The 15,528-nt window shown below is 33.5% G+C and overlaps 1 protein-coding gene across 1 annotated transcript; it reads left to right on the forward strand.

Annotated features, from left to right (window-relative positions):
• The first annotated feature begins 649 nt into the window (after positions 1–649).
• LOC132645677 (homeobox-leucine zipper protein ANTHOCYANINLESS 2) lies at positions 650–6,979 on the forward strand. Its single transcript, XM_060362804.1, has 10 exons — positions 650–1,088; positions 1,249–1,519; positions 1,612–1,832; positions 1,921–2,038; positions 2,137–2,826; positions 2,954–3,055; positions 3,168–3,380; positions 4,858–5,032; positions 5,171–5,538; positions 5,959–6,979. Exons 2-10 carry the CDS (start codon positions 1,328–1,330, stop codon positions 6,358–6,360), a joined length of 2,481 nt encoding a protein of 826 aa, XP_060218787.1. The 5' UTR covers positions 650–1,088; positions 1,249–1,327; the 3' UTR covers positions 6,361–6,979.
• Positions 6,980–15,528: the final 8,549 nt, after the last annotated feature.

Here is a 15,528-nt window from a genome sequence, read left to right on the forward strand (position 1 = left end):
AACGATGAAAAGATTAGCTTAAATTCAATTCCTCGCCTACACACACAAGTCAAGTGGGTAAATGTCAAACAAAATCTAAGTAGATAGAAATAGAAATTAAAAAGACAATTAAAAGAAGGAGAAAGAATCTTCTTTTTAAAGTATTATTATTTTCCACTATTTATGCTTATTTTAAAATCAGTGAGAGAAGAGTGATAAACATTGACTAACAAACCCTTGTTTCCTGTATTAAATTTGTCACCTTGCTGTAATTAATTAATTCTCATAATCTAAATATAATTTCAGATCCCAATATAAAAGGGAAAGAAGAAATTTTGTTTGTGTAAGTGCATGTAAAAACAAAATCTTGGGATCTGAATGGACTGTCTTTACTCAGGCTTTTCATCCTCTTCTTTCATTAAATCTCTGTTTGGTTACAGTAAAAACTTTAGCTTTAGAAAAATCAAAGAAGAGAAAAAAAAAGGCTACACATATTTTTCACAGTCTTCACGTAAGATTTCAAGATTTAGAGAGAGAGAGAAAAGAAAGAGAGTCGGTGAAAGAGTCAACCAAGCATTTTTCTGTGCTGTTTTGGATGTATGTATATGTAAGGCTTCGATGAGTCCACAATTTTGCGTATTATCTTCACCTTTTTGTTTTATTTATTTATTTATTTTGTTTAGCTTCTACGACTATTCAACTGCCTTTTTCTTTTCCTCTTTCTCGTCTCTTCTCTTGTCTTTGCAAAACTGAAAAAAACAAAGCCTTTTTAGCCAAACTTTTCTCTCTCACTTCCTTTTCTGTGCTTTTTATATCTTTATTTTTCTCTTCAATAGTCAAGCATGCAGAGATAGATGCACATATAAAAGAACAGAAAAATGCCCTCAAAACTAGGGTTTTGCTTGCTTAAGCTTAAACCATTCTTTTAGGCTTCTCCTTTTGTATTTGCAGCAAAGAGTGGTTTAAGAAAGAAACACAGAAAAAAGGTCCCCATTTTTTTTTTTTCCTTTTTGGTTAGGGAGAGAAGAGGAATTTTAATTGGTACTGTTATTTAAGGGAAGTATAGAGAAGAGAAAGGCAAGTAGTAGTAAAGAGCAGCACAAGTAAAGGTTTTTTTGCTTTCTTTCCTTTCTTCTTCTCTTTCTCTCAAGAGTTAAAATTAGAGAGGAAGTTGGAGACATTTGGATTCGTCCTTGTGTCTCCTCTCCCTCTCATAATTTTTCTCACTTTTCTTTTTTCCTTACTACTCCTTTTTCTATGATTTTTTAGCTCAAAAGATACAGTGAATCTGTGATATACATAAAATAAACAAAGCTAAGTGCTTTTTGAGACTCTCTTGGTTTATTTCATGAATTTTGGGGGTTTTCTGGATAATAATTCCGGTGGTAGCGGTGCAAGAATTGTTGCTGATAAACCATTTAATAACAACAGCAGCAACAATAAAAACAACATGCCCACTGGTGCAATTTCTCAGCCAAGACTTCTTCCTCAGTCTCTTGCCAAGAACATGTTCAACTCTCCTGGACTTTCTCTTGCTCTTGTAAGTCAGGAAAAACCATAAAAAATGAATCTTTTTGTCCTTTTTTTAATTCTACAAACACCCTTTTGTACTAATTGTGTTTTGGTGGGCAGCAAACAGGCATGGAAGGGCAAAGTGAGGTAACAAGAATGGCAGAAAACTACGAGGGAAATAACAGTAATGGTAGAAGGAGTAGAGAGGAAGAACCAGACAGTAGATCTGGAAGTGATAACTTAGAAGGTGCATCAGGTGATGATCAAGATGCTACCGACAAACCACCAAGGAAGAAAAGATACCACCGACACACTCCTCAGCAAATCCAAGAACTTGAATCGTAATCATTACTATCTTTTCAATTAAAAAAAACATCTTTTTTTGAACTTTTTTCTTATGGAAAGTTTCTTTCTTTTTTGGTTTTGTAGTCTCTTCAAGGAGTGTCCTCATCCTGATGAGAAACAAAGGTTGGAGTTAAGCAAAAGGCTTTGCTTGGAGACTAGGCAAGTCAAGTTTTGGTTCCAAAATCGTAGAACTCAGATGAAGGTAATTCTTGAAAAACAAAAAAAGATTCAATTTTTATGGCTTTTAGAAGATTTATTTTTTTGTGGGGTTTCTAAATAATGAATTCTTGATTGCACCAGACTCAACTGGAACGCCATGAGAATTCGATGCTAAGGCAAGAGAATGATAAGCTTCGAGCCGAAAACATGTCTATAAGAGAAGCAATGAGAAATCCAATTTGTACTAATTGTGGTGGTCCAGCAATGATTGGTGAAATATCTCTAGAGGAACAACATCTTAGGATGGAAAATGCAAGGCTGAAAGATGAATTAGACCGAGTTTGTGCACTTGCTGGCAAGTTTTTGGGTCGACCCATTTCATCTTTAGTTACATCTATGCCTCCACCAGCAATGCCTAATTCAAGTTTGGAACTTGGAGTTGGAAGCAATGGATTTGGTGGTATGAGTAATAACATACCAACAACACTTCCTTTAGCTTCTCCTGATTTTGGAGTTGGGGTTTCAAATTCTATGGCAGTGGTGGCTTCAAGTAGACAGTCAACTGGAATTGAGAGATCACTTGAAAGATCTATGTATCTTGAACTTGCTTTGGCTGCTATGGATGAATTGGTTAAAATGGCACAAACTGATGAGCCACTTTGGTTCAGGAGCATTGAAGGTGGTAGAGAAATACTGAACCATGAAGAGTACATAAGGACATTTACTCCTTGCATTGGTATGAGACCAAACAGTTTTGTTTCTGAGGCTTCCAGGGAGACAGGCATGGTTATTATCAATAGTTTGGCTCTTGTTGAGACATTAATGGACTCTGTAAGTAATTTATTTAACCTTTCTTGATTGCACTTTAAGGATCTTTTAGGTATCTAATCCTATAGATAGTCTTGTCAGCGATGATACTTGAAGTCATGTTTTTGATGATTAGCTTTAATTTTGACAGAACAAATGGGCAGAAATGTTTCCATGCTTGATTGCTAGAACCTCAACAACAGATGTTATATCAAGTGGTATGGGTGGAACCAGAAATGGTGCACTTCAGCTGGTAAAACAAAATGCACCTCTTTTTTCAAATTCGGTCTTATGTTGTCCTAGTAATTAATTAATTAATCCCATTAGTCTTTTCTATATTATTAAATATGAGGGATTATTTACAGATGCATGCAGAGCTCCAAGTGCTTTCACCTTTAGTACCAATAAGAGAGGTCAATTTCCTGCGTTTCTGCAAGCAACATGCTGAAGGTGTTTGGGCTGTCGTTGATGTGTCTATTGATACCATCCGTGAAACTTCTGGTGCACCGACATTTCCAAACTCTAGAAGGCTTCCTTCTGGCTGTGTTGTCCAAGATATGCCCAATGGCTATAGTAAAGTAATTTCTCCATCCCTTACATCTTTTTATTTTTCCTTTTCTTTTTTATAATAGTGATTTCGAGTCAACTTGTGTGCATTTCAATTGTTTCACTGGGTAGTGTGAATCACATATACTTATCTCAATGGCATCTGTAGTTAGTCGGTAACTCTATTCACGAAGACTTTTTTCTCATCTTTTAGTGTGTCGTTTAGTACTATATTCAATGAGTGCACATCTATGGTAGTTGTTCATTGCTATTTTGTGTTAAATGAGTTTGGTTGAGCAAACTACACATTTTTGGATCTTAGTTCAGGACATTGAATTCGATTTTCCACCTAGTTTGGATGACCCAAATCACTGTTAAAATAACTAAGCCTAGTCTCTTGGTTATTGATTTGGTCCAGAACCAAGAGGATTAGATTATTATTGGACCTGATAAGATGCTGATTGTAGGGGACATAAGAATATTAAATAAAAAGTCTTCAAATTTCAGCAACTTCCTGCTTAAGATGAGCTTAATAATAATAATATTGTATTATACCGTACGTGGGGAAATCGAGGTTAGGGTGATTAATAAATTGAGTGGAAGCCTCCATTACTTCTATTTTTGCTCCTTGGGACACATTAATTTCATATGATTCAGAAAGAAAAAATATTGCATTGTAACTCTCAAACATTGGTTTAATTAAACAATGTATTTGATGTTTCTATTCCAATCTCTGATGCTGTCTCGATCAGTCCCCCGTGTCTATAATTAATTCATCTAACTGTGTATTATCTGGTTCCAGCCTTATGATGTGGTCGTCTTTTAAATATTTTAGTAGTAAAGGACCTTTTAGTCAAACAACAAGACTGACTATTATTTTGTTGTCACGTGAGTATCTACAAGGTCTAAAGCTTTGTGGTGCATTTCTCGATGTCTCAAAACCTATCTTGCCTCGTGCCTTCAAATTTGCAAAAAAATGGTGAAAACTTGTACTTTTATGACTTCCACTTTTAGGGTTCTAGGTTCTATCATGTCTCTCCTTGAACCTAACCTTCCTAGGACCATTTCCAAGATTTGTATTGTATCATCAAAAAAACTTCAATTTCGATTTCGCATTTCCCATTGAGTAATGTACTTTTTTGTTGATTTCTTTCGGTTTGTAGATCAAGTGTGAATTTTAAAATATACATATATGTATATATTGGCATCAATAAGTTAGGTCACGTTATTCATCAAGTGAATTGTTGAGTTCATTTTTCACAACTAATTTTGCTTAGGAGTTGGAATTATTTGCCAAAGGGAAAAATACTAATGTCATAAATTACACCATACTTCGAAATATTATTGATAAAAGATAAATACGAATTACCTAGATGAAATTGAGACTATTGCTTAACTAAATGTAAATCATCTAGATGGATATTTCTCTTCCCTTATCATTATTATGCCTCAATCCCAAACTAGTTTGGATCGACTATATAAATTTTCAATGCTAATTAAATTATGTAGGTTACATGGGTAGAACATGCCGAATATGAAGAGGGCGTGAATCACCATCTTTACCGGCAGTTGATCAGTGCTGGCATGGGCTTTGGTGCACAAAGATGGGTGGCCACTCTCCAACGCCAATGCGAATGCCTCGCAATCCTCATGTCATCCACCGTGTCTTCCAGGGATCACACAGGTATATATACATAGTTCTAAGTTAAATCATAAAATCTACTAGTACCATTGTTCAATGAATCAGCCCCTTTCATGTGAGTAGTACCTTATATTTTCTGTGACCAAATTTAAATTTTACAAAAAAAATAATCACATGCAGCAATAACTCCAAGTGGAAGGAGGAGCATGTTGAAGCTAGCACAACGCATGACAAACAACTTTTGTGCTGGTGTTTGTGCTTCAACGGTACACAAGTGGAACAAACTTTGTGCAGGTAATGTGGATGAAAATGTCCGTGTTATGACCCGAAAGAGTGTCGATGACCCCGGTGAACCACCGGGCATTGTCCTAAGCGCTGCTACTTCCGTTTGGCTGCCCGTTTCACCACAGAGACTCTTTGATTTCCTCCGCGACGAACGTCTCCGTAGCGAATGGGATATCCTATCCAATGGTGGACCTATGCAAGAAATGGCTCATATTGCAAAAGGCCAAGACCATGGCAACTGCGTATCCCTTCTCCGTGCTAGTGTAATTTCTTTAACCCTTGACATTTTCTTAATTTAAGTGAAATAAATTTTGAATGGATTGGAAAAATAAGGATTGATTTTGCATGTGTGTGTGGGGGGGGGGGGGGGGGTTCATTTTATTTAGATAAAAAAGGTGGAATTGAAACGGACAAATGGGGGGATTTGGACGTATCTGTAAAGGACCATCTTATTGCAGATCTGTAGTTTTTTTAACTTTGTTGTTTCTTTTGTAAGTATGTAAAAAGTCAAAACACATGACACTTGTTACCTTTGTTTAGTCAGCCCTACCATGATATGACCTTTTATACATGATGAAAGTCTTAATATCTGGTTGACTCAGTGTGCAACAGAAATTGATGTATTATACCACACAATGGCACTCTTGGTAAATATATTCATAACTGAGGGTTTATATTGACAGGCAATGAACGCGAATCAGAGCAGCATGTTGATACTTCAGGAGACATGCATAGACGCGGCTGGGGCGCTTGTTGTTTACGCGCCAGTTGATATCCCGGCAATGCATGTTGTGATGAACGGCGGAGATTCTGCTTACGTGGCTCTGCTTCCATCTGGATTCTCCATTGTACCCGATGGCCCAGGACCTCGTGGGTCAAGTAATGCAAATTGTGGGTCCAATGGACCATCATCTAATGGGGGCCCAGATCAAAGGATTAGTGGATCACTCTTGACTGTAGCCTTCCAAATTTTGGTGAATAGCCTCCCTACAGCCAAGCTCACAGTTGAATCAGTGGAAACAGTCAATAATCTTATATCCTGCACAGTTCAGAAGATTAAAGCTGCCCTTCATTGTGAAAGCTAAATTGGAAAATATTTGGGAGAAGGATGCCACCTTTTCTTTTTTTTTTAATTTTTTTGTTTTATAATATATAGCTTAACTAGTAAAAAAAAAAAAAGGGTGCTATCGTGTCGAGTTGACTAGGGGGTTGAGTCAAGAACGAACCGTGCTGAAAAGACCGTTGCTAGGTGGTAAGGGCCGGCTCAACTAGCCTGGTTGTAAATTTGGCTCTTAACACAAAGCAAAGGTGGTGGTTCGGGTATTGACTCAGGAACTTATAGTTGGTTCAAGCTATAAGGTGAAATCAGCTCAAGGGTTGAGTACGATTTCAAAATATGGAAATTTCATTTTGGGAAATTTGTGTGACAAGAGAGTCAATTTCAGCAGCTATGGTTTATTTTGATGAATTTATAGTTGAGTGTCATAATGGCTCATTTGTTTGGTATGGTGGGGGACTAATCAACTATTGTAAGTTATCTTAATTGACTGCTTTAATTTGATTGTCTTTTTCTTGTTTATTTCTTTGCTAATATGGTCTAGGTTCACATTGGATCACAACTGAAATTGTGTTTTCTTTACCTTTTTAAATTGAAAGTTGTAATATGTATATCTTTCTGATAATAAGTTCAATCTTTACTTGGAAGCATGTCATCTTCAATTAGATTAAACAAGTCTTCATTCTTGTTGTCATCAATCTTATTTAATAGTTGCTCACAGAAAATATAGCTTGTTCTGAAGATATGAGATTCAACAAAGTAATCAATCTGGCTAGAAAGAATGGTGTTTGGACAATATAATATATGATTGAAATTTAAAAAAATAAAAATAAAGTTGAAGTTACAAAAAAGTATGAAGTTTTGTATTTGTAAATTATCGTAATATTAATCTACTCTCTCTGTTCAGATTTATATGATACACTATCTTTTTTACTCTTCCCAAAAAGAAAGATATATTTTTATATATAGAAATAATTTCACTTAAAAAATTTCGTTTTACATTTAATGAAATGATTTACAGTCACATAAATATCTATAACTTGTTTTAGATCACAAGTTTAAAAATCTTTCTTTATTTTTTAAATTTCGTGTCTAATCAAACTAGGCCTGTGCACGAATCGGTTCGGTTTGGTTTTGGCCATCATCGAGTTGAAATTTCGAATTTCGACTTTCTAAAATTCTCAACCAAACTCTATCCATTCTAGGTTCAATTCGATTCGTTTTTTATTATTTCGATTCGGTTACACAAATCGATTTGTACGGTTTATTCGAAATTTAAACAAGTAACTATTTCATATCAGTTTTAGAGTAAACATAACAAAAAATAATGAGATCCTAAATTTGCAGCCTTATAACCAAGATATTAACCAAGAAAAAAGCATAAACTTGCAAGCATAATAGCATATAAGTAGCAAAACAAGAGCTTGACAACTTGTGCAAGCATACAAATCCGCCAACACCACATTGCATATACCAAATTAGTCATATTAGTCACTAGTGGCATATAAATTTGATTTGTTCGGATCGGTTCGGTTGATAATTGAAGCCAACCGTATCCGAACCGTTAAACCGTAATATTTTACAATTGCATTTGTAAATTGAAATTGAATTGTATTATTCAAATTGAATTATCCGAATTGTTTCGAATCGGTTCGGAAATTCGGATTGAACCGATTTGTGCACAGGCCTAAATCAAACTAAGTCACATAATTGGGACGCATGGAGTACTATTTTGCAAATATTAAACTTAAGATTTACAGATAGTACAGAAATATTATTCACACTTATAAGAGGAGTTTGAAGGGACGCAGGGAGTACTATTTTGCAAATATTAAACTTAAGATTTACAAATAGTTTGAAGAAGTCTGGTCAATGAAATATGAGCTACACTAATATACAAGGCCCTAAATTGTTGAACCAGGAGACAGGTGGTGATGTTAATTTGGATGAAATAGATAGGACATGGAAGAAGATGAGAGTATGATTTGATTGTACAATTTGTGTTTGAAATACAATAGTGTTCACACTCCTTTCATGTTTCATTTTATCCCCAAGTAAATAAAAGAAAATATCATATCACCAAAGTTGCTAAAACCGGAAAGCTTGACGATTCAAATGCAAATGTGAAGTGAAAGGGGGTGAAAATTCATGTATCTTCTTTGCTGTTTCATTTAAATAATTAATTATTGCATTATATTAATGTAATATAATTATTTACTGCATACCTCTACTTTTCGAATTGTAAATGTACATACAGAGATTTTAAATGAGGATGAATGTTGCGGAAGGTTGCGAATTGAGAATTGAAAGAGTTTGTCGTGAATGCTTATGTCATCTTTGCAATTGTTAAGACAGTTTACAGATGATGTATGAGATCAAGCCTTTTATAGTTAGTTACACGTTGATTTTTTTTTTTTTTAAACTATGTAGAGAAATATATTCGTATTCTTTTTATTTTAATTTATGTGTCTAACATTTTCATATATAATTTAGTTTAATTTTAAAAAGTCTCTTTATACATTTAATAAGTAACTCTTTAATTATAACATCTCACATTATATATTTAACCACAAATGATATTTTGATATTTTCTTAATTCAAAATCACAAGATTTAAAAAAAATCTATTATTTTCTTAAACTCTATATACAATCAAACTAAAATATGTAAACTGAAATGAGGAACAGTATACTGAAAGAAAAAATATGAGGAACAGTATTTATTGATTTAGTCCTGCATACGGTTTTCCATGTATATGTATTGTCTAAGCCAATGAAGATATTTATTGTAGATGAATGACAGATTGACAGTCCCACCACCTATGCTCGTAAGCTAGGTTACGTATGCACGGTAGGGATTTTTTTACTAATCCTCGTAAGCTTGGTACAAGTGAATTCGAAACAGTTGAGTTGATAAATTTTGAACATATCCGATGTATTTTTTGTTTTTCATCAATGTTTGATACCCATATTGAAATTCGATCAAATTCAAATTCTCGCCGTATAGGTTCTTAGAAACATTTCTTATCAAGATTTTTTTATACTTAAGCTCGCACCAAAACCTTTAATTAATGGAGGAGTCCCATCCAATAAACGTATCGAATGTTAAAGTTGAACCAATAAAAAGAAGGGAAAATATAGATAAAAGAATGTGAGATAGGGGCGAAGATGAAGGTAAAAGAGAGAGGGAATGGCTGCGTGATGAGAGATGGAGAAAGGGATCCCTGCAAATTGCCAGCTGAGGAGAAGGGGCACTGCATTAAATGAGTTTTCAGAAGCTGTTGGGCGAAAGAGTTGCCATGCATTTAATGCTATATCTTTCCTCTCTTCTACATTTCTTTCTTTCTTGTTATATTATTTGACCATTTATTCTTTTGCATGCCTCTTAAGAATTATAAATAAAATATATATTTTACTATTTTATTTTATCTCTTTTTAATAAATATATTCTAATTAATATTAATTATTTTTAAAAATATTTAATATTAAGGGTAAGATGAAAAAGATTTAATTAATTTTATCTTAATTTTATAAATGAACAAATAATTTGGGACATATATTTTTAGTAATGTGATCAAGTAATATGGGACAAAGGGAGTAGGGGTGGGCACAGGGGCGGACCCACCCTATTAGGAGGGGGTTCACGTGTCTCCCTTAACCTCGAGAATATCCTGTACATATATGATGTATATACCTTAAAGAATGTATATGTATTTAAAAAGGACCCTTAAAAAATATCCATTGCTTTAGTGCATTTGGTTGTTGTGCCTCTTAGGTCCTCATATAATACATAGGTTTGAGTCTCGCTTGCAGTACCTTTATTTCTATTTTTGTTGAGTTTGTTTTGTTTCCGTTCTAAACCTATTTTTGTTCCTTCCAATTTTGAAATTTATACTTTATACTACTACTTTAATAATAACGTGGCATAATTATTAAGTTTTCAAACAGTTGTACGTCAAACTTTACATAATAAGTGACATATTTATATTAAGGCAGTGGTTATTGGTACCCCCTCTGCATTAAAATCCTTGGTCCGCCTCTGGGTGGGCATGGTACGGTATTTTAAACTTTGGTATGGTAATTTCGATGTTCGGTTTCTAAAAATACTATAACATAACCATACCAAATTAATTCGGTATGGTTCAGTATTTTTAAGTTCGGATTCGATATTTTGCGGTACGGTAAATTAGTATTATAGTTTGTTCGACTTCGACTAACGTATACACAGATCATAGAGAATTACAACTTCGACCATTCAAGAAATGTCTCAATTATATTGTACTAACACCTTACATATGTAAAAATATTCAAAAGAAAGTACAAACAATCTCCTTCGTAAATCAATTACACAAAAAAGACATTTAAATCAAGATACAGTAGTCAAAGTTTCAATGTTTAAACAATTGATTTTCTAGTAATACTAGTTTATATATTTGTTAGTATCATAATACTAAGATATATGAATTGTATATGTAACTATATACTTCGGCATGGTATTCGGTATTTTCTTTATGAATACCAAAATCATATCGAATACCAATTTTTTTTTAAAAAAATGCATACCAAATACCATATTACTGAAATTGCGGTATAAAAAAATTCTATTTCGATATGGTAATCGGTATCGATAATACTGTGCCCATCCCTAGGAGGGAGTATTATTCTTTTTTCTTCCAATAATATATAAAATCCAATCACTCTTGAGACTAAGGGGGGCATAGTACGGTATTTAAAACTTCGGTATGGTAATTTCGATTTCTAAAAATACTATATCATTATCATACCAAATTAATTCGGTATGGTTCGGTATTTTGCGGTACGGTAATTCGGTTACCATAGTTTGTTCGACTTCAACTTACATATACTCATATTGTAGAGAATTATGACTTCGCCTATTCACGCTCACAAAATGTCTCAATTATATCGTGCTAAAACCTCACACATGTAAAAATATTCAAAAGAAAGTACAATCAATCCCCTTTGTAAATCAGTTACACAACAAAGACATTTCAATCAAAAAAGAGTAGTCAAAATTTCAACGTCTAAACAATTAGTTTTGTGCTAATACTAGTTTATGTATTTGTTAATTATAATACTAATATATATGAATTATATATGTAACAATAAATTTCGGTATGATATTCGGTATTTCAGTATTTTCTTTAGAAATAGCAAATACCATACCAAATACTAAACTTTTTAAAAATGCAGACCCAATACTATAACAAATCCCATAATATCAAAATCACGATATAAAAAATTTCGATTTCAATATGATAATCGGTATCTACTGTATCATGCCCAGCCTTACGTCAAACTCGTTTGCTTTGGCTTTTTGCCTATCTGACACGAGACAAGAAATTTTCTTTAACGTTCGTATCGCTCATCAACTTATTGGTGATAAGAATTTCTTCACTAATGCCTTTCAATGGTTCAAACTGATGGCCATTGCGGACTTAGCTACAAGGATAGCTACTGGGGCCTGGACTGGATCATTCTGGATGATGCATTTTTTTTTTTGATGAATTTACTTCCTCCGTCTCAAGTTAATTATCTTAATTTGACTTGACATGAAGTTTAAAGGATAAAAAAAAATTAAATCTTGTGATCTTAAATTATAATGTGCTAAAATATTTTTAAATCTTATGAATTTAAACTTGTCATGTAAAATGTTTAAATAATTAACTTACTAGATATATAAAAATAAAAAATCTCTTTTTTAGTCATACCAAAAAGAAAAACAATCAATTGAGGCAGCGGGAGTAACATTTACTGTGTTCCTGGGAAAGAATAATGATGAGAATGATATATATTTACTGTTCCTAGGAAACAACAACAATAAAATGAGAATGCCAGCTACTATGTATCTATATATGCGCGTGAATATCAAAGATTAAATATCACATTGTTAAATTTGATTTACCACCGTAACAAATCTCAAAGTTGTAACCACCTTCCAACTACAGTAATTAATATAATGTCTACCTAAATATATAATGTATTCGTTCACTTTTACTTGTCCATAATGAATTTTGTATTCCTAATCTTAAGAAATAATAATAAAATGCATTCCATTTTGCACCAGTTTAAAGCACTGATCCTTGTTCCATATACCTTTGATTAGTTTGGTGAAAACAAAGTTACTGCACCTTAAAGTATAAATTCAGAAATTAATTTGAACACAAATATTGATGTATATATCGATCTTTTTTGAGTGGTTTATCTGATTTTCTCTAAGCCCCAATTTTTTTTCCCATCACTTGTGAGAGAAAATAGCGGTACCGAAATGCCTTCCATACCTTTCACTCCACAGTTAGTTTATTTTGAGTTGTCCGGCAGAGGTTTCAGGTCCGAATCCTCGAAATGGAATTTTTTTTGATATTGTGTGTTACCTTTTAAACGGCTTACGCAATACGAATCAGAATTAGTCAATCCAATGAATACTATAAGGGTTAAAAGAAAGACATCATGACATTTTATTATACTGGAAATTCTTATCCTTTTTTTGGAGTCATATATTAGTAGTCCCCAACTTCCTATATCTAAAGGGTGTGGTGGTGAAGGAGTTTAGAAGAATATCAGCTAACAATATGCCAGGGAGCAATGATTATTCTGAATCTTGGGAGCATTGGCTACTCTGCATATGGTTGACATTCAAGTCCGGAGCATGTTCATATGTTTGTACTCTATAGGTAGAACTCTTATGTTTTTGAACTTTCCTTTTCCCAATGTTCATTGCCATGTCTTCATCGCAGGAGTTTACAAAAAGGGACCATTGAAATATGTATTGGCTCTAAGTATGTACATCTTGCATGTGTGTGAATTAATTCACTCTTTTGTTTACATATACACACATTCATCAAATGCCATTTCTTTTCATATTCAGCCAATTCAAACGGATGAATGAAAATGAATCAGCATTCAGCATTGGTTAACGTGTTCTCCCCAAGTATAGAAGTTGCATGCATTAGGAAAAAATCTAAATACTTGTTAGTACTCGAAATTGGTTGCACTGCTTTACCAAAACTTAAATTGTTAGTAAAAATCACGTATCACATCAAATGGAGTTGATTTTTTTTTTTTAACTTACTAGTCACGGCCTTTATTTATCATGATTAACTTTTCTGATGATCTACAGTATATAGAAAATGCGGTGCCTCCTTGGTTTGACTTTGTGTATGGTACCTTAGTTTTAGAAATTTCACGTTTATGACTTAGATTCATGTTTACAGAACACAAATGACCTTTATTTAAAAAAGAAGAAGAAGTGTCTCAATCTTAAATTCCAGGTGAACCATATACTTATCTTTTTGTAACATATATATTATACTTGGGGATGAGAATATTCTGACTTTTCACACGAGTTTTTGGAGAAAATTATAGGTGCAACACTCATATATCTGTTAAATTTAGTTGCTTACATATCTGTTAAATTTAGTTACTTACTCAACACTCATGTATCTTCTCAAGTTGTAACGTACAATGTTCAAAATAACAAGAAACTCCCAACCTGTTTCTACATGAATTATTTATGTTTACGTAAAGAAGTTTTATACTGTTAAATTTAGTTACTTACAATGCAAGTATAACTCGGACTAACCCTGATATGTTTACACAACAAAATAGAATAATTACCTATTATAACCCATTAAATAATTGAGTAAAAAAATTCTCGTTCATATTAGCTACGGCATTTGTTGGTAATCCCTAGCTAATCAGTCGCTAAATAGATCCTCGCTAATTAGATTTTCTTATAATCCGTCGCTAATCAATAGCTAAATGATATTAGCAAGGAATTTTGCTGTTTAGCTACGAAATTTTGTACGTCGCTAATTCCATATTTTCTTGTAGCGTTACGGTGAGGTTAGTGCTGATTTCAAACACCTTCGAGCGGGTAATATTTGTTTTCCTTTTGCTTTTAATTCAAAAGTGCTAATTGCCTCCTGATATTATATCTCCTTCATCCACACATTAACATCAATCTTCGTAGAAATTTAATGAAATTAATGCATGGGCGGGTTGTATCAATCGACCTGATCTGTAGAAAAAAATTGCTGAAACAAATTTCAACTTTCATGAGTCGTGGCCTTGATTAAAGACCAAAACTTGGCCTCTAGAAATTTCTCTTAAGAGTCTCAATCTTACTTAAGGTCCAATTGCATTCGAACTATTTAATTCACAAGAAACGAATTAATAAGACTTAAGGTCAAAATGTAAGACTTATACATATGGTTCAAAACTCTAGAAAATGTCTCATAACGGTTGAGGTCTTAAGGTCAAAATAGACCCAATCATGTTTCTGGTTGTTATTATTACAACGAGCTTTTGTTCTTAATTTGAATGATTCCCCCACTCCCGTCCCGGGGCGCTAAGGGGCTTTTGTTTTTGGAATGTTATGTATTCATACTAATTACTAAGTACTTCTTTAGTTTCAAATGTCTTATACTCCCTCTGAGCCAAAATATCTACTTGATTTTCCGAGATATATAAGAAAAGGAAATAAAATCACTTTTTCATACATAAATCCTTGGGAAAGGAAAACCGACATGAACGTAATTTACATTAGAAAAAAGGTCTATTGGTGGGAAAATATGGGGCCAAAAAAGCCAAGAATTTAATTCTATGAAGACAGAAAGAAATAAAACATGGGGTTTGGGGTGGACGGCTTGAGAAGCATTACTTTTAGGAACTTTTTCAAATTTTGATAATCATTTAATTTTGACATTCAGATGCCCTAGCTCGATTAATATAAAAATTCCCACCATGTAGAATTCATTAAAAGAAAAGCAATTCTTATTAGAGGTTTTTCATTTGCAGGATTAAATCCTTAGCGACGAACATTTTTATTCATTTGTTCTACAAAATAATAACATCTCTAAATGATACATCACCCAATCCAACATATTTATTTAATTTCTGTCCCTCCAAACCTGCTTCACATGCAACTTGGCTCCACATATCTTTGAAATTATATTTGTTTTAGAGAAAGGGAAATAAATTTAGTACTGCTACATTAGTATGCCCAAAGAATGATTGAAAGCTCCAATATTAGCTGTTAATATTTCAGCAAACAGGGTGGGGGCCATATATACATACATAAATTTTGGCTCTCATGTTATGTACTGTTTGAGTATGGCTGAGACACCGCCCACCGGGCCCTACCTAAATATGCCCAATTTTCCCCCCAATAATAATGCA

The sequence above is a fragment of the Lycium barbarum genome, chromosome 6 (genome assembly GCF_019175385.1).
Source record: "Lycium barbarum isolate Lr01 chromosome 6, ASM1917538v2, whole genome shotgun sequence".
Taxonomy (NCBI): domain Eukaryota; kingdom Viridiplantae; phylum Streptophyta; class Magnoliopsida; order Solanales; family Solanaceae; genus Lycium; species Lycium barbarum.

Excerpts from the sequence above, each read along its gene's own strand:
- LOC132645677 (XM_060362804.1), top strand. The coding sequence starts at position 1,328 with ATGAATTTTGGGGGTTTTCTGGATAATAATTCCGGTGGTAGCGGTGCA. Across the intron at positions 1,520-1,611 it reads CTGGACTTTCTCTTGCTCTT|CAAACAGGCATGGAAGGGCA; the intron begins GTAAGTCAGGAA and ends TTTGGTGGGCAG. Across the intron at positions 2,827-2,953 it reads TTGAGACATTAATGGACTCT|AACAAATGGGCAGAAATGTT; the intron begins GTAAGTAATTTA and ends TAATTTTGACAG.